We start from the raw sequence: 22,776 nt of genomic DNA, 5'->3' as shown, positions 1-22,776 counted from the left end.
ACTACCTAGAGAACAGGCAGCTGAATATTGCACAACTAAGTAAGAGTACAATAGCAACCTTACAGTACCAACAACTAGAAAGGCATAGCAGGGTGGCGCAACTACGGAGATCCCTGCATCAGCAACGAATCTTGAACAAAGCTTAAGTGCTGCATCTAACATGTAATGGAGCACTTAACTTAGCGAACAATAAGAGGTGCATGATACAAGCGTATGTGCTGAGAGCAATCAGCCTAGATCCTTTAATATGGGTTTTAATAATAATTTTTTAAACGTGTGATTATTAAGTGCATTAACTGTTTTCTTCTGAGATGCACACCTACATTTAAAAGGTATTCAGATGTCAAGGTTGTTCCCCAAACTTGTTTAACAAAACAGGATTGGGTCCTTATACTACCTACCTGGACTAGACCACACAACTAGTGTTAAACAAACATAGTGTCCAGATAGACCATTCGTGGTAAATGAATATTGAAACGCAACCTTGGATGGCACTTCCAAAGTATGTGTTTTTTATTTCACTTTTCTTTAGAAATTTTTAAGAAACAGCATGTCCTAACATTCTTTTCATGTCATGTGTCGTACAACACTTTTTGTTTTGACACATAAACAAAATCATATGGTGTAATATTCAAAGCATCATACCTAAATTAAATAGTGAAACAACACAGTGAAACACATTGACCCATTTACATTTGACATACAAAATATACAACGTGAACAAAGCGACCAGTCCTGGCTTGAACTACCACTAGGCAGACATTTAATTATTCGTGGACTGAAGTTACAGCCTAAAGTCCTGCCTGTGTACAAAGCTAAGGGTATGTTGAATTTGGAGGGTGTTGTCTAAAAAGGGAAAATTATATCAAGAACATTCCCCCGTGGCACACCCAAATTCGCTTAACCCATTAGCATGAGCCAACACATTTCAGACCCCATGCCATTCTGGGGTCCCAGAGGATCAGCACCAAGAAGTGCATGAAAATCCTCTAGCCTCAATTTACGCCACGGGCGTTTAAAGACAGGCCGCTGAATGGCCTTGTTAAGCGGCTCTAAGACTGGGAAGGACATTTCTACCAATAGGCAGTCGGTCCAGCCCATAGGAGTAGGCATCGCCACAGTAGCAGACTCAATGTTAGAAAAAATAGGATCTAACAAATGGCCACCTACATGCGTGGGACCGGGTACCAAGTGATTTAGCAGACACGCAGCAAGATCTGCAAGCAAGCTACAGATAGCATTATCTTTCACAAGGTCAAAGTGCAGATTCAAATAACCAAAAATGCTAAAATTAAAAGTGCCCACTGCGAGCATGCCCACTGCCTCCAAAAGTGCATCTTTAAACTTAGAGGCCGGCCCTGGTGGCCGATACACTAGGACCCCCGAAAGGGTCAGATGGGTACTCACGGGGATACTAAAACGAGCACACTCGCAACCCTCAACTACTTCATTAATGAAGAGACAAGAGTACCAGGATTTAAAAATCACCGCAATGCTGCCCCCCTAGTCTCCCTGTTTATCATGCAGATGGAATAACCGGAGGGCAGAGCTCAGTTTGGTTCCGCTACCATGTTCTCATTGAACCAAGTCTCCGTCAGAAAAAATATATCTGGGGCTTCCTCGATGATTAGGTCCTGAATTTCTAGGTAATGTTTAACTAGTGACCTTACATTAAGCTGGAGGATTTCCAACCGCCGCTGAGATTGTATGGTGGAAGGGGATAGAAGGGACAAAGGAGTAGAAGGGGAAACTTACAATATGAGCAGCTGGCTGGACCACTCAAAGGATTTAATGGCGGAGCTTTACACAATTTAGCTATGGGGTTAATAGCTCGCTACATTGTTCCAACAGTGCCTTGAGTTAAAACGCAGTTACACAAATAATGTAGGTAGTTGATAGTAAGCCTATTATAAATTCCTTTGTGGCAAATTTAACGTAACTACCGTACTATTATAATAGGCGAGATTATTTATTCCAGTCAGTGGCGGAACTCTCGCTAGTGCAGCAGGTGCAGTGGCTGACGATCAGAGGGGCTTTCAGCACCCCATCTATGACTGGCTTTACCTAACTCCAGGATGGGGAAGGGGATAGTGCCTTTGCATGCATTAGGGCCCTTTAGGGTCCATCACACCCTTGCTGTGCCACTGATTCCAAATTCCAACTGGGGCCCCTTTATCATGGCTCTGCGTTTCTTGCTTTGCATGTAGGTGTGAGTTAGCTAGTAAGCATGCAATTTATTAACCTACCGTTGTCCTGGCATTACTTTTATTATGTCTGCAGTGCTAACGTAGACAAAGCACTGTATGAAATTCCTCTCCTCCGGAGCATTAATCAAAGGAATTGTCATCATAAAAATACATTCGCAGGGAACTTTCCATGTCCAGGAGTTTTATAATGTTTTTAAACAGGCCTGAAAACGACCGAAATGTCTGAAAAGAATGCAAGATTCGAGCCGTTGGAGACACCATGAAGCTTAGTGAGGCAGAGAGACCTGTGGGGGTCTTTCTAAGGCTTAAAATGCTGGGCAGTAGAGGCCGCAGTTTTCAAGCTTGCTTTGGAGAACAGAGTTAACTAATTGAACCAAGTCACCGTGGGTACCTTATCCAAGCCATTCTTTTTAGACAAGAAATAAATAAATACATAAATAAATGCTGGGGTTCAAAGTTGTTCTTAGACGTTTGCTGAGTTACTGTTGAATACCAGCTTTGCCAAATACCAAGTTCGTCTAGTCTTAATTCCATTTTATACCTTTTTCGTCTGCCACCCTAGGCATCCTGTCTCTTTATGCCACTCTTATGTCCCCGCTTTCTCTTTTTGTAACTCTGTTTTACTATATTTCTCTTTCTCCTTCTTTCTCCATTTTCTATTGTTTCTCTCTTGCTCTGGGGTCAAAGTCTCAAAATTAGGTGTTTTAAAATATGATTTTGTTCCCGAAAAATGAATGCCACTGCCCACCATCTGCAACTACCAACACACATTAAGGACAGTTAAGAGAAAGCAATTGTCCATCACTTCTTATCTTTCAATATGATATGGTTCAGTGTAAATATTTAATCAAAAGAAGGGGGCATGGGATTTTGAGGTAGTCCAAGCAAACAAATGTGAGATTACTGTTTTGCATACCAGAACTCTACTGTTTTCATATCAATTTACTCCTGAAATCCAGTGCTAGCCTTCCCTACTGTGGAGGGACTCTGTTATGTCATGCTCTAAAAGTATTTTGTTTTAAAAGAACGTTCTTCGCAGATGACATAACATTATTACTTAAAGAAATATCTGATATTTCACAGAGAAAATGGAAGGATTCAGTGGTCCCATTACAACAGCCTATGTGCCGAAAAAGAGAACAGTTTACCTGATAGGTCTGAGCTAAAAAAATTAGAAATTCCATGCCTCCTTCTGTTGATAAATAATCACGTTAGCTACTACTTCCTCACGTGTAAAAAACCACATTTCGATGAGATTAGCCTTTGTTTAATATCCTACAGAATGAGGGCCTCCTTCAGAGAGCCGTAGGTTTTTAGTCAACAGCATTGTAGACTGTCTGACTTGTAGGGTAATTTTCCCCATTATAAGTGTAGTTGGAAATTCAAGTCCCATCAAGCAGAGTAATGTGTAACCAGAACTGTCTGACTCAGGTCATGATGATATGGTAGAGCTGGCAAATGTGGTGAAAAGTAAACCCATGACTTTATACATGGTCATTGGTGATCCTTGCGTGTTTTTGTCCTGCATGTTCTATCAGTTCTGATAATTTTCTTTTTTCTGTGGAATTTTTCAGTGGTGCTATCAGGGCGAGTGTGTTCCCTTTGGCACTTGGCCCCAGAGCATAGATGGGGACTGGGGCCCGTGGTCAATCTGGGGCGAATGCAGCCGGACCTGCGGGGGAGGCGTGTCCTCATCCATAAGACATTGTGACAGTCCAGCGTAAGTAGCTAAAGTAAGCCGGAGCCAACAAAAAGACACATTTGGAAACAATTCAGTAATGTAGTTTCTTATGATATTTCACATAAAATATTTTACTTCTGTGCTAATGAATCTTTGCTGAAATCGGAGTCTGGAATTGCTATACAGGACAGCTTGACCAAACGTGAGTTTCATATTTAGAACTTATTCATTTTGCATTGTATATACAGTTTAGCGTGCAGTGTTTTTGTGCCACACGGTAACAGAATAATTTGCTTATTAATTAAAATGAAAACAGTGTGATATAATTCATAGGTACGCTCTTCTCTCCAAACCCACTGTTTTAGGGGTATTCTTATCCTTGGTGTATTATTTTGAAGATATAACTATTCATACACTTATGATTTTTGATAAATGTTTTGAAACCATGGATATTTTACCGCGATTAGCAGCTAGTTTGTAAGATGGATAATTGTGAAATTACTTGATTAGATGTCACATGTTATACTTCATGATCATTGGTTCCTAGTTGCAAGTCACGAGGCATGTCTCCCATTACTTTGCATGAAAAACAAGAAAATTGTGAGAGGATTGGAAAATATATATATTGTAAAATGACACATTTATATGATAATCAGGTTACTTCATGAAACAATGGAGACCTTGTTTGCAGCCTCGAGCTTTACCATAGAGCAAGCCTTTTATATATATGTCACTTTATTCTAATTAAAGCAATACAAATTAACCAAAAGCACAACTCACAAAATGTATTAGTCTTAAATGATATCTCATAATAGTATGGAACATGCTGTTTCTCATGATATCATTTCAGCTAGTGACCCTGTAAAGATCTTTATTAAAACTAAGCACATTTTAAAGTGGAAGTGATGATGAAACGTTTTGGCCTAATACAACAGCATAGGGGAATTCTGCTAGTAGAAATGCTCTGTACAAACAGTAAAATATTATTCACGTTGGCATCAGTCATAATTCATTACCTTTCTGGGGTCAGAAATCAGCACTAGTGAATAAGTTCATATTCCCGATTCATTGATTGATGATGAAGTTTATAGAGTACATGCTGCTTATTTCTAGATGTTTAGTTGGATGCAGCAAGCAAATTTATCCTCAAAACAGTATTATTTTAAATGGCTTAGGCAGAGCAGATGTGTCTCTGTAGTAAAAAATCGGTATTTCATCTTGCTTTTTTCTTGTTTTAAAGACAAGAGAACAAAATAAAAATATTTCATAAAGTCACTTCATTACTTTATGGCTATGTTCTCCCCTCTTTCCCCACACTTCCTTATTTAAAATCAGTCACTGTTTATGCCTATTTGGATTTTTGGTTGGAAGGATTTCTTATCTGATGTATGCAATCTATTTGACCTGTCGTACAATAGTTGTCATTTCTATTACTGTGTGTACATTTTTTTTCTATGGTTCACGGTCCTACGTGTCCACTTGCTGATATTTTTTTCCGGTACATACGAGGCTACAAAACACTTGCTCACCCTCACAAACTTGGGGCCTCATTTATGTGAAACGACGCACCGCTGCATGAAAGCAGCGATGCGTCACTTCTCAGTGCACACTCCTTGCGACATACCTGATGCGTCATATTCAATGTATGACGCATCATGTCGCAAGGACTTACAGATACGTCAGTATTTCTGACGTATCTGTAAGCGCAAAAGTGACGCATTGCTGGAGTGTGTCACAAAAGTGACGCAACTCCAGCAATGTTTCCTTTCACATAGGGCAAGCCCCATATGAAAGGGCCTGCATCAGTCCTACGCCTGCTGTAAGGCAGGTGTAAGATTTTGACGCAATGGCGTCCTAGAAGTGACGCGCACGCAGTGAAATCTCATTGATTTCACTGCGTCACTTCTAAGAGGCTTTTTGCGGGGGAACGCCCCCCTGCATACATTATACCTGACGCAGGTCTAATGTAGCGCAGGGGTTTACAAAGTGACGCATCTGCTTAGATGTGTCACTTTGTAAATCGTGCGCATCAGGAGGCATGTTTTACGCCGCCGATGCGTCACAAAAAGTGACGCATCGGAAGCGCAAAACGGACGCAGGGCCTCATTTTAGGCACCATGTATCCATGGTGCCTAAAATCAGCATGGAATTGAACAGGAGGATGTAATCCCCCTCACCATCCCAGCATAAATGGAACATGCAAAAAGTGCTTATTACGGGTGACTGTAAACAGATGTGCCTGTTTTTACAAAACAGGAATTGATGGCTCAATAATGGCACTTTGCTATGAATGAACTCCTAATCAGGGACACTTAAACTGACGTATTCTAAACAGGCCTTTTTTGAATTAACGGTGCTGAAACACGAGAAGATTATTTTAATAAACAGAACGGCCACTGAAAATGACCGTTATATAAATGTATGAGCAAGTGCATCTACATTTGGGAAAAGGAGACAGATTCAGTAGTTTACTTTGGTAATTTATATATGGCACTACCCTGCGCAACGCCTACAAGAAATAAATTCAAAGATCTGAATGTTCTCAAAGCGAAGTAATCTTGTTGATGTCAGCCATGAAGAGTGGTACACAAAGTATAGAAGCGTTTCATTTGTCTTTAGTCTACTGCCAGATGGCAGTGTATCTAGCTGCTATTGTACATCGGCCCAGATCCCCGATTTACTTTACTAACCTCAGATTCTGAATAAAAGTACCTTTCAATCCTCTCTTAAGTGATTCCACGGTATGAGGCCATAAGAGAAGTTGATGGATTTTTCAGTATCTGCTGTTTTGTCAGAGTGATATTGTGAGTACCTGGAACGTCCTTGAAACTACTAAGGAGAGCCATTGCTGGCTGTTGCATTGACCACATTGTCCACCTTTTGCATTGACCTTTGTCCGTCACCATTTATACGTGTCCTTTTGGAAGAAACTGTGCATGGCTTAATAACTAGCAAACCCATTTGAAACTAAAGCTTGCTTTGGCAGTAAATTGACCCACAGGAACCATCTGACCAACTCTAGTTTTAATCCTGCTCTTGCTTGGCAGTGACACACAGATTTTTGGCTCTTTGTCATAGGATGTTCACTCAGATTAATGATTTATATAAATCAGTAGACGTTTTGTACGCCAATCAAACCAAACCAGTGACAAGGCTGTGCCGTGAGTAACTGGGCAGCAAAAGATATTTTAAGAAATCCTGTTTGAACCTTTCTTAACTGCTCTTTATGAAAGATCTCCCCTATTTAAGAACCACGTGGACAGTGGCCATCTGTTTATATGCTCATGTACCTTAGTTACCAAAACAATGTTTATACTGGGTATGGCACTCTTGTGTCAAGTCTCAAAAGATATGCAACAAAGAAAGAAGGTGAGCTCCACAAGAAACCTTTAAAGGTAATCACATTCATAAGGCAACGTGGTACACATGTGCTAATGGAGGCAATGCCCTTCAACTGAGTAGCAATGGTAGAGACAGGTGCAACACTGGCTTCTTGACCTGCTGCCTCTGTATGAGGTAGTGCATCCTGACCTAGTGATAGACATATTTCACAAGACACCACTCAGCTTTCTGCAAAGTAAAAATATATGTATGTTACAGCTCGCAATTCCAGTGACGGTTCGTCATTCTCTTTGCTTTGCTAAGAGCCTTATGTCACACTTCTCACGGGGACTCAGGTTGGTGATGTAACTTGACTTAGCCATGAGTCATCACTCGGCTGAGTTTCTTCCTAGGCAGTTATGTGATCAGCCTTGCATGCCATATTTTGAGCATAAATTCATGGTAAGGAAAGGCAGAGGATTATTGAACTGGGTTTACATGGTCATTGACGACTCGCAGCTTCAAGACGCTGCATGCGTATTGCAGCATTATATACAAGCATGTGTATTTCTATTCTATTTTTTCTATATTGCTGCAATTAGTTTACAGTAGGAGATGCACCAGTCAAATTAAAAAACTAAATGAAATCTTTCTTCAGACCTTCAGGTGGAGGAAAGTATTGCCTTGGAGAGAGAAAACGTTACCGTTCCTGCAACACAGATGTGAGTATATCAGCCTTGTACATAAATACATACTTTTCACTTATTTTGCATTGTTTGGGCTACAGAAGGAATTAGATATTGTTGCCATTTTTGGACTGCGTTTCATTACAAAAATTAATATCTAAAGGATAATATATTCAGTCAAGCTTTCCTTTTTATCTCTCAACTACCTCTTACCTGTTTCCCCTCCTTCATTTCCCTCCACAGTCCCCCCTACTTCACTTCTCTGTTTCTCTCTCTCTCTCTCTCTCTCTGTCTCTCTCTCTCTCTCTCTCTCTCTCTCTCCTTATAATTTTTCCAGTCCAGGTCTTCATCATCTCTTCTCTTGTATCAAGCTCTTTGTTAATCTTTTTATGTACATATATTTCTGTTTTACCCTCTGCCTCTGCAACCTCTCTTTCTCACTCTCCCACTTCAATCGAATACATTTTTTTTGTTTTTAGTTTTTATAGTTCATATTTATTTATTGAGAAAAGGAATTAACAATACATAGAAACAAGAATAAGTATGCAATATTTTTAAAAGAACTTTTGTTCTTACAAAGTAGCAATAAATAATATATAATAATAAACAATGAGTAATAGATACGTGATCTAAAATTAGTTACATTAAATTATAGAGCAGAGGAAGAACATTATTTTAGTATATATATTAGAAAATAAGTAATATAAGTTTTGTAGAGTAGAAAAAGGAAAAGGTAGTAGAGAAAACCTAAATGAATGCACAAATATTAGATGAATAATAAAGTATAAATATATGTAAATGAATATATATGTATAAATTAAAGAAGGATCAGAATATAAGGTTATATTGTAAGATAAGAGTGAAAAGAAAATAATTCAGGGATTGTGAAGAAGGGGAGAGCAAACTTGCTGAAACATTTCCTATTGATCTTTTAATCTATAAATAATACGTTCATGAGAAGCAGTTTGAATCATTGCTACCATCCATTCTTCCTGCGTAGGGGGACTAGATGATTTCCAATGTCGCAAGGAACAGTTTTTAGCTGTGGAGAGTGCAGAATGTAAAAGACAACGTTGTGGGCGTGTAATAGTAATACGGCTTCTAAAATCATGTAATAACATAATAAAAGGGGTAAGAGGAGTGTGGAGAGAAGGGATCAAATCTTTAGTGTAAACCCAACATATGCCCACAAATTCTGCATGGAATGCCAGCCACAGAGTATGTGGGGAAGATCACCACTGGTACACGTCCAACATTTAGAGTGAGGTAGAAGTCCTGCTCTTTGTAATTTTAGAGGTGTCCAATGCCAATCGTGTAAGGGCTCAAAAAGGGAGAACTTCAAGCTAGCCTCTCGGGTACCCTTGTCTAGGGATTGACCATTCACCGTCTTCAATAATGATGTGTAGACGGTCTTGCCATTTTTCTTGAAGAGCTTTAAGAAGTGGTTGTGAATATAGGTGGTGGATCAAGACACCATACAGGCCCGATAATACCCCTTTATGTCGACCCCAAGTAAAAAGGTATTCTAAGGTGGGTGAAAAGTTCAGAGACCAGGGAGAAGAACAAAGACATCGTTTGAGACAGCACTGCAGTTGTAAGTAACGTGTGAGCTGATGCGGCGGGAGATCAAACTCTTCTCTAAGTGAATCAAAGAATTTTAGGTCTCCATTTAGGATAAGTTGATCAAACATGTGTATTCCTTTTGATTTCCAACTAGATTATTGAAGTGCACAACCATTTATACGAATGCTTCATTACCCAGAATGGGGCTTTAAAGTGTAATCAGTGGCCAATTCAGAGGATACGATGTGCACGTTGCCATGTTTGATAAGTAAAGCAGTACAAAAGGAGGTGGTGATGGACGGAGCATCTGAACAAATCAAACACTCACACCCAGTCAACAGATCTGGGTTTAATCCATCACCGTTCTTTAGCCCACTCTGCCACCCCAGTTCAGACATGGCCATAAGACCCTGTGCCTCAAGGGAACAGCCCCTTTTGTACCGCTTTGTCCGCCATAAGTTGGCAGGGTATGCTCAGACGTGAGTCCCTTGCTCACTTTGCCACTGGATTCAAGCAAGCCTGGCTGAAGACGGCTGTAATGCCAGAAACCGGTCCTAGGAAGCTAGAATCCGGTCCAGGGAAGGCATAGCTTGGCAGTTCGGACTGGACTGTTCCCATGAGGCACAGGGTCAGACTGATTTGCATATGGCCATGTCTGAAATGGGGTGGCAGAGTGGGCTAAAGAACGGTGATGGATTAAACCCAGATCTGTTGACTGGGTGTGAGTGTTTGATTGGTTCAGATGCTCCGTCCATCACCACCCCCTTTTGTACCGCTGTGTTTGATAAGTAGCTTGCATTATTGGATGCGGGGGAGAGGATCGTGGATGATGGAGTCCATAAAGGAAATCTAGACCATCATTTCGATTAAGTATAGAATGTTCTGTAGTGACCCACTGGGGAGGACCTGTTGTACGCAGAAGTAAGTAAACTAGCTGTGAACGATGTGAAGCTAAAGAATAATGTTCTAAGGATGGTAATCCCCTATCAAATTAATTTCAATACTGTTTGCAATTAAATCTAATGATACTTTATTGGTATGTGGTGAAATGGAGAAAGGTCCCCTGCATGGCTGCGGAGAGCGTGTACCCTTGTCTCAAGTTCATCATATCAAGCTATAGATTTTTTACCGTATCTCAGCACAGATAACAATTGTGTGTACACAAGAGACATTTTAGCGACATTGATTGAGACTTAGAACAAGGGTCTGTGATCTTGGAAGGCACACAATGTTCACCCCCCTTTTAATGGGCATGACTACCATTAGCTCACCAGGCTATAGAGGACTGACAGTGGTGGCAAAAATAGCAGTTATGGTAGGAAAGCAGGTCTTTTTACCAGTCCTTGTCAGGTAGAGTCCCAGGTTTTTAAATGTATTCTGTCAGTCTCCTACTCCTGGGTCTTTCATGCATCCATGTGGGACATGGATATCAGTTGTGTACATTGCTGTGTGCAGAAGATGTGTGGGGCGTATGCTACAGGTGACAATTGTCACACTGGAATCCATTTTGTGTTTCCAATCTCCATGTAGTACCTATTGTGGAGGGTTGGAGAGGGCTCCTTTTGGAAATTCCAGGGCTCCTTTGTAGGGGGTCAGACTGTTGGGCGCGCAATATAGAAAGTCAGAGGGCCCCTTTGGAACTCCAGGAGGGCTACCCCTACCAGTTTACAGATATTTGAGTGGGACAATCTCCCTTTCTTTTGTACCCATGTTTGGGCCTCCCCTGAGAGAAGACATCCGAAAACCTTCCTCCCCACCACCCTCCTGCTAGCACCTTCCATCAAAGACCTTGGGTGCACCAGTCTGAATAGGATAAGCAAAATGCCCAGATCTGCACAGATAAGGTCTCCAAGACGATTGTTGGAATGCCCAATTACTTTCTGCAACTATGGTATAAAGATGGGACAGAAACGACCAGCCATGGTGCCATGATTTCTCTACTAGTGGTGACAGTGAAAGAGAAACTCTCTGTGCTTCAGGTTTGATGGAACTGCCACCAACTCTTAATGCCCAATATGGGACCAAAACCTGGAAACTTCATTTAATATTGCCAGGAGGCACTGCCTTTGACCCCTCTTTCAGCGAGAGAGCTAACAGACAGCTCAGAAGTGGCATTGTAGGTGCTCTTGCATTAGAAAGATACTGCTGAGAAGGAGAGGGGTCATGAAGGAGCCTAGGCAGCACACAAAAAGGTCCTGCACCTCTGTACAAGTGTGAGGCTGTACGAGTGTGAGGCTCAGGTGTCCGAAGGTGTCCCCAAATCATGATAGTAACCCCCCACACACCGCCCAAAGATTACCCCCCTCTGACACTGCTATTGGCCCAACTTCCCCGAGAAGGAATTGTAGGTCCAAGTTTCAGCCTAAGGCATTCATGGAAACTCTGCACCAGCATCGGGGTATTGCTAATATCTGCAGGTTCCCAATACCTCTCTGGTGCATCATTTGTACCCTTCTAGGCCACCAGATATTGTAACTGGCCTCTGTGAATACGAGAGTCAATGATGTTCCTCAACCTTAAACTCAGGTGATGCATCTATTAAGACTCATTATTGACTATATATCATACACAGCAAGTTTAACATTAGAGATTTGAAATTCTATGTGGATTTTCCAATGAGAGGATATGGCAGAATTTCCTACTTTCCCTGAAACTATAAATAGCACCACAAATCAAGGTGCAAATTTAGAGTGATTGCCCGGAATGGTCAAATATTTGGTAGACAACCACATCCTGTCTTCTGATAGCTTGGTGTTTTCTGCTCTGCCTATCTGCTACGCATTGAGAAGTTGCCTTCTCTTATAATAGGTGTTGATGTGTGGTCTTTGAATGTTTTGGAGACTTTTCAGGGAAACAGTTACAGAGGGAATTTTGGAAGTCATTAGCTTCTGTGGTATCATCTGTGGATTAAATGCATAAAAACAAATGAATGCGCATTCTCTCAAGGATGAATGCAATAGGTTGTTATATTCAATCTCCATCAAATCAATCCATCAGTCCCAAGGGTTTCGATTATACACGAGGAAGCATCTATGTTTCCAGGGACTGATTCAGCCATTCCATTTGACCATCAGCTTTTAGGTGGTAACCAATGGGATAGAATCGCTAATGCTGCTGAAAAAGGGCTGTGCATTGAGTTCCTCTATCTGTGATGAGAAATTCTGAAAGGCCATAGAGATGGAACACATGAATAATGAAAATTACTGCTAATTCCATGTTGTTGGGAAGCTTCTTCAGTGGAATAAACTGACACATTTTAGTGAAGTAATCGATAACAACCAGTAATGCAGTTTAATAATTTATATAGAGTTAACTGGACTATAAAGGTTATCATGCTCATACTCCATGGTGAATTTTGAAGTTGATATGCAGTTGTTGCAAAACACCTGCAGCAGGAGTCAATGATGCTTAGTACATATCGCACATTTCATAATGTTCTATATAACAGATGTCCTGAGAGTGGGCACCAACATTTTCTCCTGATTCCCTGCTGCTGGTGAATAGTAACGCTGTAAATTGAGTCTATGTGCAGAAAAGGAACTAGGTTTCACCACAGTATAAAACGTAATTTCTGATACATCTTATGTCGGGTTCTTCTTGGATTTATTACTTGTTTTGAATTTCCTGTTTGTCTTAGTTTGACAACTTCCCAAAAATGAGTGAGGCTGTGGAGAGGAGAAGACTAAAATGCATGTAGCAGAGTCTGTAAATTTAGAGTGCACTGAACCATCAGTCTGTTGAGAAAGTGTGTTTGCCTTTCATTTCTATAGCCGGGCCTTTAGGTTTTCTGGCAGTTGAATCAAGATGTTCATCGAGCATGTCTTACAAGTGCCCATTTCATAGTTGTTAAAGTAAATTCTTACGGTAAGTCCACACCGTAATTTGATAATGGGGCCCCTCATAAATGCTGTTGTCATTGTCCAAAGGTTTCCTTAATGGCTAAAACCTCTTTTTTGAGAAAGATGTAGTTTTTGTTCAGCGTTTGTCAAAGTTTGTTACTTTCAGGAGAGAGTTCATTGGTCTCTAGATCTCATTGTAATAATACAGCTCCAATTCAAATGAAGATGCATCATTTTCAACAATAAAATACAAGATGACGTACAGATACATCATCATAAATACATCTAATACATCTTGAAAGATGTTGTGCGCAAAGTGTTGGAAGACTGCGAGTGTTTTGCAAAGGACAAAAGGCAGGACAATGTATTTTAAGGTGGCCTTAATGTGTGCTAAATGCTTTCTTCCATTCACCCCCCTCACAATACATTGCCAGGTTGTAGGCTGCTCGAAGGTCTTATTTCGGAAGTATCTTAGCTGTTTTGATTTTTTCTAAGAAGACGGAAATCCAGAGATGATATTCGCTATTAGCTTGTGCCATTAAAAAGATGGATGCTCTGGCTGGTGAAACAGTGTGTAAAATGAACCCTGTACTTAGGATTTTCTGTAGATACTGTTGCAAGATCTCATCTGATGGAGATTCCCCCTCCCACTCTGTTGGTGTGGTCTCTGCAGGAGATCTTGTAGCCTTCTGGGATGGCTATGGCGATGTCTGGTGCCGAGGTGGTGTTCAGCCAGGTCTCCGTCAGGAAGGCGACGTCGGGGGTGGTTGAGTCTAGGAGGTCCCAGAGTTCGATGGTGTGCTTGCGAGCGGAGCGGGTGTTGAGGAGGATGTATCGGAGGTGGTTGGGTTCTCTGGTTGATGGTTTGGCGGAAGGGGAGGTGGGAGGGAGGATCAGCTGGGAGGGGGGAGTGAGCCAATGGGGGCTGGGGAGTGGGGCTACTGGAACGCAGCGGCGGGACTGGGACGGAAGGAAAAAACAAGCCTAAGGCAAGGCAACAGGGAAACAGCTGAAAACATAGGCAATACGGTCACAAATGCAAGCGGTCACAGTACAACTGGGGCACAAGTACAAGCGGTCACAAAAGGATACTGAGGGCACAAAACAAGTGGCAACAACAAACCTAAGGCCCACTGGCCACCAGGGATGAGGCGCAGGTGGTAGCCTGCGGGTGGAGGCGGGCCTCGAACACCCACAGAACGAGTCAGCAGTGGGAGCGGGAGCACAGGATCACAGGTGCAGTTAGGTGGAGCTGCGCGGTGTGGGGAGCGACCTGCCTGAAGACAGGGTCAAGGGTCTCTCTCACTGCCGCGCAGCGGCTGCCACAAGAAGGGGAGGTGGGAGGGAGGATTCGCTGGGAGGGGGGAGGGAGCCAATGGGGGTGGGGGGGCGGGGCCGCAGGGACGCAGCGGCGGGAATGGGCAGGAAGGAAAAAACAAGCCTAAGGCAAGGCAACAGGGAAACAGCTGAAAACAGAGGCAATACGGTCACAAATGCAAGCGGTCACAGTACAACTGGGGCACAAGTACAAGCGGTCACAAAAGGATACTGGGGGCACAAAACAAGTGGCAACAACAAACCTAAGGCCCACTGGCCACCAGGGATGAGGCGCAGGTGGTAGCCTGCGGGTGGAGGCGGGCCTCGAACACCCACAGAATGAGTCAGCAGCGGGAGCGGGAGCGGGAGCACATGATCACAGGCGCAGTCAGGTGGAGCTGCGCGGCGTGGGGAGCGACCTGCCTGAAGACAGCGAACTCGCAGCCGTAGCGTCCGAGGAGGTGGGTCAGGTGGAGCTGAGCAGGCCCCGTCTCAATAAGCGGCTCAAACGGCGTTGCTGAGGGGAAGCAGACGATCTTCTGCCTGGAAAAGCCCCACTTGCGAAAGTTCAGCGGGAACTCTGTAAGGTGAGGAGAACTGCCCGTGGCCGTATCCCAGAGGCAGCGTTGACATGAGACGGGGAGATGGATTAAGGAAGCGAGAAGTAAAAAGAAACCAAGACCTGATCCCAACGAAGGGAACTATCCTGGAGGGGATCAGGAGCATGCCCCTCCTAACGCGTCACCCGGGGGACCCGATTTGTTCTTGAGCGGCAGAGGCCCCATTTAATACTTGGAAGACCGGAGCTACTGCGACAAACTAGAGAAAGGGAGATGCGGGACATAAGTGGGAAATGGCCTGACATCAAAATATAAAATCACGCAATAACTTAAAAAGACAAGTAACATGAAACAAACTGGCCAGACAGAGTTGGTTGGATTACATACTGGACAGCCAGTTACAGAAATCTACAAGTCGCACAAAATTGGAGTTGGGGAAAGGTGCAATCCCTCCCGGGGGCTGCAAAGGACTGAGAGAGAGATCTTGTCACTTTGGCTTGACTTTAGTTTAATGCACTGTTACTGGAGGGCGAACTGGGTGGATCCCCATGTACAATGCCCATAAGACCTTATCGCATTCAGAAGCCATAGAGGAGAGAAGGTACATTCTAAGGGTACCATCCTCATGGATCGGCCTAGATGGAGGAAGAAAGTGACTGCACAGTGACTGTTCCCGAAAGCGAGATCTAACAAAATACACATGAAGGACAGAGGAGTCTTGAGGCCCAACAGCGACTCGGACCTTGATCCCTACACCAAGGCGGAGCATGTCCACCCACAGTGGGGTACCCCCAAATACTCTGTGAAGGTCAAAAACACAGTTGATCGGTGCTACACACAACTTAGAGGAGAAGTAGGTACCTCAAGGATCACCCGAGCCGAAAGCGGTGGATCCAGGCTGTAACACAGACAATAAGCTGAGAGAGTGTTACGGTCTGGCAGGGATCTCAAAATGGTGAAAGACAAAGGCAACAAGGTGCAAGCCAATAAAATCTCGAACTATGCACAGCCTTGCCTTCTGGACTCAGACCTCCAAATGTAAACCTGGAGAAGCAAGGGGAGGAAATGCAGCACCCTAAGGATCTGGACCACTCTCTTGCAGACATACTAGGGGCAATTCAATCCACTCGTGAGACTATGGTACATAGGATTGATGCTGTTGTAAAAAAACGAATGGTTCCCCGTATGCATGAGTGAAGTACATTCATGACAACTGAGCCTATTCGTAGCAAGCTCGTTCTTGTTTGTGAGGCCAGCATTAGTCACCAGGACGGTAGGTTTTGGAACTCTTTGCAACTAAGCCTTTGTAATCCTTTGGGAGTTGGTTGTTTACTTTGATCTCTTCTTGTGCCGGACCTTGTCTGGGTGCCTGGAAACTCTCATGGCCCCAGGGTCTTCTTCAGCATCATCCAAAAGCCCCAAGGCAGAATGCCCTTCCCGTCAGCACCCTCAATGTCCCACAGCTTTCTTTGGGAAGTGAAAGGCATCGGCCTCCTCCTTCTGGAGGTCACGCTATTACAGGATCAGTCAACAGAATATCTAGGCGAACCCTCCAGGTTCCCATCCAGCAGGTCCAATCCTCTATTGCCGCCTAGAGGGTGTAGGAGGACCAGTGCTACTTACCCTGGAGAAACAAATCCTAGTCCCTGGGTGCCAACAGAAGTCAGAAGTCATTGAATCCATGCTTGGAGCAGGGATCAGATGTTTTCTGTCTCCAGCTGAGCAAAACCAAAGGGGATGATGGATGGAGTGTTGAACATTGCAAGCACTCACCCCAAGTCAACTGATCTTGGTTTAACCCATCATCATTCTTTAGCTCACTCCGCCACCCATGTTCAGACATGGACATATGCAAATTAGTCTGACCATGTGCCTCATGGGAACAGTCCAGCCCGAACTGCCAAGCAATGTCTTCCGTGGACTGGGACCAGTTTCTGGCTAATCAGCCGTCCTCAGCCAGGCTTGCTTGAATCCAGTGGCAAAGTGAGCAAGGGACCCACGTCTGGGCATACCCTGCAACTTAGGGCGAACAAAGCAAAACCAAAGAGGATGATGGACGTAGTGTTGAACATTACAAGCACACACCCCCAGTCAACAGATCTGGGTTTAATCCATCATCATTGAGTGGAGAAGTGTGGCTCACTGGTTAAAGGAGGCAGACCCTGAAGCAGAGGTCAGACCCGGGACCAGGGTTCAATTCCCGACGCGGCAGGGTCTTGAGCCCAAATGTCCACGGACTCGATAATTCTCGCTTCAGTGCCTACTCGAATCATGGGTTCACACTCTGCAACTCCGGGCAAAAGCTTGCTTAATCTCCACTACGGCCCCCCGCGGCGGGATGCCTGGCTTTCACCTTGGGGATGCCCAGTAGGGGTTATCTCACAGGGAAAAACCAGGACGGGTTCCCAAAGCAAGCGCCTTGAGACCTTGCGGTGACAAGGCGCTATATAAGAGCCTTTGACATTTACATGACATGACATCATTCTTTAGCTCACTCCGCCATTACAGTTCAGACATGGCCATATGCAAATCACTCTGACTCTGGGCCTCATGGAAACATCGAGCCCGAACTGCCAAGCCATGTCTTCCCTGGACCGGAAACAAACATCCTGAGACCGGTTTCTGGCTAATCAGCCGTCATCAGCCAGGCTAGCTTGAGTCCAGTGGCAAAGTGAGCAAAGGACCCATGGCTGGGCATACCCTGCAACTTAGGGTGAACAAAGCAAAACCAAAGGGGATGATGAACGAAGTGTTGAACATTACAAGCACTCACCCCCAGTCTACTGATCTGGGTTTAATCCATCACCACTCTTTAGCTCACTCCGCCACCCCAGTTCAGACATGGCCATAAGCAAATCAGTCTGACCCTGTGCCTCATGGGAACAGTTCTGCCCGAACTGCCAAGCCATGTCTTCCCTGGACCGGAAACAAGCATCCTGGGACCGGTTTCTGGCTAATCAGCCGTCATCAGCCAGGCTAGCTTGAATCCAGTGGAAAAGTGAGCAAGGGACCCACGTCTGGGCATACCCTGCCAACTTAAGGCGAACAAAGCAAAACCAAAGGGGATGATGGACAGAGTGTTGAACATTGCAAGCACTCACCCCCAGACAACTGATCTGGGTTTAATCCATCACCACTCTTTAGCTCACTCCGCCACCCCAGTTCAAGCATGGTCATATGCAGATCAGTCTGACCCTGTGCCTCATGGGAACAGTCCAGCCCAAACAAAGCAAAACCATATGGCCAGGTCTAAACTGGGGTGGCATGGTGAGCAAAAGAATGATGGATTTAACCCAGATCTCTTGACTGGGGGTGAATATTTAGATTTTTTCTGCATTCCATCGATCAATTTTGTGTCTTTTGCTTTCTCGCCCTAAGTGCGCCAGCTATGCCCAGACTTGGGTCCTGGGCTCACTGTGCCACTGGAATCAAGCTATCCTGGCTGAAGAGGGGTGAAACCCCGAAACCAGTCCTAGGATGCTTGTTTCCGGTCCAGGGAGGACCTGGCTTGGCAGTTCGGGCTGGACTGTTCCCATGAGGCACAGGGTCAAGACTGATTTGCATATGGCCAGGTCTAAACTGGGGTGGCATGGTGAGCAAAAGAATAATGGATTTAACCCAGAGCTCGTGACTGGGGGTGAATGTTTAGATTTGTTCTGCAATCCGTCCATCAATTGTGTGTCTTTTTCTGTCTCCAGCTGAGCATTCATCCAGCATCATTTCCCCTAGCTCCAGACTTTCTAAAAAAAACTCTCTCTCATGCGCAGGGGTTTTTAAATGAGGGTGGAAATCTCCAGAAGCTCAATCCTCGGGTGATACATTGTAAACTCCACCCACACCCTAGTCCTCAGCACAGCGTTTTGGGAATTTCTGAGATAAGATGGTCTAGTTAAGTGATCTATCAAAATACCTTCTCTGGGAGGCTAAGCCCTGCCGCTAACTGCTACAGCCGCATAGTCCCTTCCCTTCAAACGTCAAAGGGAAGTGCCTGCTGTGACTGTCTCTAGAGGCCTGGCTTTCCTTCTTTGATTCTGTGGGATTGAGCCTTGAGCAGGCTCACTGTTCTGAATCATAGCATTGACCCTAATTAGCATTGCTGGTTTCTGTGCTTTTATATTTGCAGCGCTTATTGTTTAGATTATTTACTGATCTTGTATTACTCTGTGTGCCCCATCCTGCTCCCAGTTTCACTTTGCTGCCATCTTGTTGTTATTGTGCCTCGGAGCCCGTCCTCTCCGACCCGATCCCGCCTCCCAGCTGATCCTCCCTTGCCCCTCCCCCCCACTATCCACATATGTCAGAGGCAGTCGCGCGCGGCGTTCACGCGCAGCGGTCACGCCCCAAAGGTGCGCCAAAGGTAAGCCCGTCTACGCCCGTCCGCGCCTGGACCGCGCCCATCGCCAGACCCCCTGGTCCTCGCGACACCCACCCCACTCGCTTAACGTATGACGCCGCTACCCTCCTAGCCCTTAACCCCGGACGCTCCCCACAATGCTGCGCAGCTACCCCAGGACACACCCACGGACCATTCGCATGCCACTCTTGCAAGTTCGCCTGCATCAGGACCCACACCAAATCGTCCACCTCCAAACACAGCTCCGACCCTACCCACCTGAAGTGCATCCTGCTGAACACCCGCTCGGTCCACAAACACGCCACTGAACTCTGGGACCTACTCGACACCACATCACCAGACGCCGCCTTCCTTACAGAAACCTGGATAAACGCCTCCTCAGCGCCCGACATCGCCATAGCCATCCCGGACGCTTACAAGATCATCCGAAAAGACCGCACCAACCAAACAGGAGGAGGCATCGCCATCGCCCATAAGAACACCATCCGAATCATGACCAGCTCCGACGATAACCTCGCGACCGCCGAACACCTCCACTTCCAGATCCACACCGACCCCAGGACCACAATTAGAGGCACCCTCATCTACAGACCACCAGGAACCCGCACACAATTCAACGAAGACATCACTGACTTCATCAGCCCACATGCCCTCACCTCCGAGAACTACATTCTACTGGGAGACCTCAACTCTCACCTGGAAAAGAAAAACGATAGCAATACCACCACCCTTCTGAACAACCTGGCCAATCTCGGACTCAAACAACTTGTTGACACTCCCACCCATGTAGCCGGACATACGCTCGACCCGATCTTCACCTCCAGCAAGCACATCTCCTTCGATCACACCACAGCTCTCCATTGGACGGACCACAGCTGTGTTCACTTCAGCTACAAAAAGACCTCGTCCCACAACCCCCCACAACCTATTCCGTGAAGAAACTGGAACAAAATCACCACCGACCAACTCCTCGCATCGCTCAACCAAAACCCTCCCGCCCTCTCATCGGACCCAAACCAAGCTGCCACCAAACTCAAACAATGGATCACTCACAGCGTTGACGTTATAGCACCCTTGAAAAACCACCAAACCAAACAGGGTAGCAAAAAGGCCCCCTTAAGAAATCCAAGAAACTTTGCCGCACTCTCGAGAAAACATGGAGAAAAAACCCAACCACTGACAACCTGACCACCTTCAAGACAGCCACCCGCAAACACCACCAATTGATCCGATCCACTAAGAAATCAGCATTCAAGGATCGACTCGACAACATCGCCCATAACAGCAAGGAACTATTCAACATCGTCAAAGAATTTACCAACCCCACCGCAGCCTCAAACGACATTACTCCCTCCCAAGACCTCTGCAATTCATTATCCTCTTTCTTCTACAACAAAATCGCCGACATACATAACAGCTTTGAGAACCTTTCAAAAGAACAGCCCACTCCACCCACCTCTGAACCTAAACTGCCCTCTAACAACCTCAGCGCCTGGAACTCAATCACCACTGAAGAAACCATCCGCCTAATGAACTCCATCCATTCAGGTTCGCCAACCGACCCCTGTCCCCATCACATCTTCAACAAAGCAGACTCCATCATCGCACCTCATCTCCGTGATGTCATCGTCATCAACTGCTCCTTCAACTCCGCTACCTTCCCAGAAAGCTGGAAACACGCCGAACTCAGCGCCCTCCTGAAGAAACCCACAGCAGACCCCTCTGAACTTAAGAACTACCGCCCCATCTCCCTCCTCCCATTCCCTGCCCAAGTCATTGAGAAAACCGTCAACAGTCAGCTCGCCGCCTTCCTTGAATCCAACAACTCCCTCGACACCTCACAGTCCGGCTTTCGAGCCAAACACAGCACCGAAACCGCCCTCATTGCAGCGACAGACGACATCCGAACACTACTGGACAACGGAGAAACGGTTGCCCTCATCCTACTCGACCTCTCCGCCGCCTTCGACACGGTCTGTCATAGCACCCTCATACAACGCCTCAGCAACATCGGCATACAAGGAAAAGCCCTGGACTGGATCACCTCTTTCCTCACCGGGAGAACCCAGAGAGTCCGTCTCCCCCCATTCAAATCAGAGGCCACCGAAGTCATCTGCGGAGTACCACAAGGATCATCACTCAGTCCCACCCTCTTCAACGTTTACATGAGCCCCCTTGCATCCATCGCGCGACAACACAACCTTAACATCATTTCTTACGCTGACGACACCCAGCTGATCCTTTCCCTCACCAAAGACCCTAACACCGCCAAAACCAATCTTCACGAAGGCATGAAAGAAGTTGCCGAATGGATGAAAAACAGCCGCCTAAAACTTAACTCAGACAAAACGGAAGTCCTCATCCTAGGATCATCCCCTTCTGCCTGGGACGACTCATGGTGGCCATCGGCCCTGGGCACAGCACCCATACCCACAGACCACGCACGTAACCTAGGCTTCATCCTAGACTCCTCCCTCTCGATGACCAGACAAGTCAACGCCGTCTCATCCTCTTGCTTCAACGTACTTCGTATGCTCAAAAAAATCTTCCGTTGGATCCCCACCGAAACAAGAAAGACTGTCACCCACGCACTGGTCACCAGCCGACTGGACTATGGAAACACCCTCTACGCCGGAACCACAGCCAAATTACAGAAAAAACTCCAACGCATCCAAAACGCATCAGCCAGACTCATATTGGACATCCCTCGCCAAGCTCACATTACCGGTCACCTGAAAGACCTCCACTGGCTTCCCGTTAACAAGAGAATAACGTTCCGTCTCCTCACCCACGCACACAAGGCCCTCTACAAACTAGGACCAGAATGCCTCAACTCACGTCTGTCCTTCTACACACCCACCCGCCAACTAAGATCCTCCAATCTAGCCCTCGCCGCAGTCCCGCGCATCCACAGATCCACCATGGGAGGAAGATCCTTCTCCTACCTGGCGGCCAAGACCTGGAATTCTCTCCCCTCTCACCTCCGCCTTACACAGAACCACATTTCCTTCAGAAAGGAACTTAAAACCTGGCTATTCGATAAATAATGCACCCCTCCCCCAAGCGCCTTGAGACCCTCTGGGTGAGTAGTGCGCTATACAAATTCCTGAACTTGAACTTGAACTTCCCAGACCAGGGGCAGAGTGAAAAGTAATTAGCACATGCAGATTCCGGCCCCAACTTCTCCTCTCCTACATCAAGCCTATTACTGTCTTCTTCTTCAACCAACTTTAATTCGGTTCAACAAG

At 45.3% G+C, this 22,776-nt stretch overlaps 1 protein-coding gene across 1 annotated transcript in view; it reads left to right on the top strand.

Annotated features, from left to right (window-relative positions):
- The first annotated feature begins 3,649 nt into the window (after positions 1–3,649).
- Positions 3,650–22,776, top strand: part of LOC144820131 (A disintegrin and metalloproteinase with thrombospondin motifs 6) — a 463,746-nt gene continuing 444,619 nt past the window's right edge. Inside the window, exons 1-3 of the mRNA XM_078677765.1 lie at positions 3,650–3,670; positions 3,782–3,927; positions 7,868–7,931. Coding sequence (XP_078533891.1) covers positions 3,650–3,670; positions 3,782–3,927; positions 7,868–7,931 — 231 coding nt within the window. The remainder of the gene's footprint in view (positions 3,671–3,781; positions 3,928–7,867; positions 7,932–22,776) is intronic.

The sequence above is a fragment of the Lissotriton helveticus genome, chromosome 2_1, assembly GCF_964261635.1.
Source record: "Lissotriton helveticus chromosome 2_1, aLisHel1.1, whole genome shotgun sequence".
In the NCBI taxonomy this organism is placed as follows: domain Eukaryota; kingdom Metazoa; phylum Chordata; class Amphibia; order Caudata; family Salamandridae; genus Lissotriton; species Lissotriton helveticus.
The sequence above is the reverse complement of the archived record's forward strand: the minus strand, read 5'-3'. Positions and strand labels throughout refer to the sequence as shown.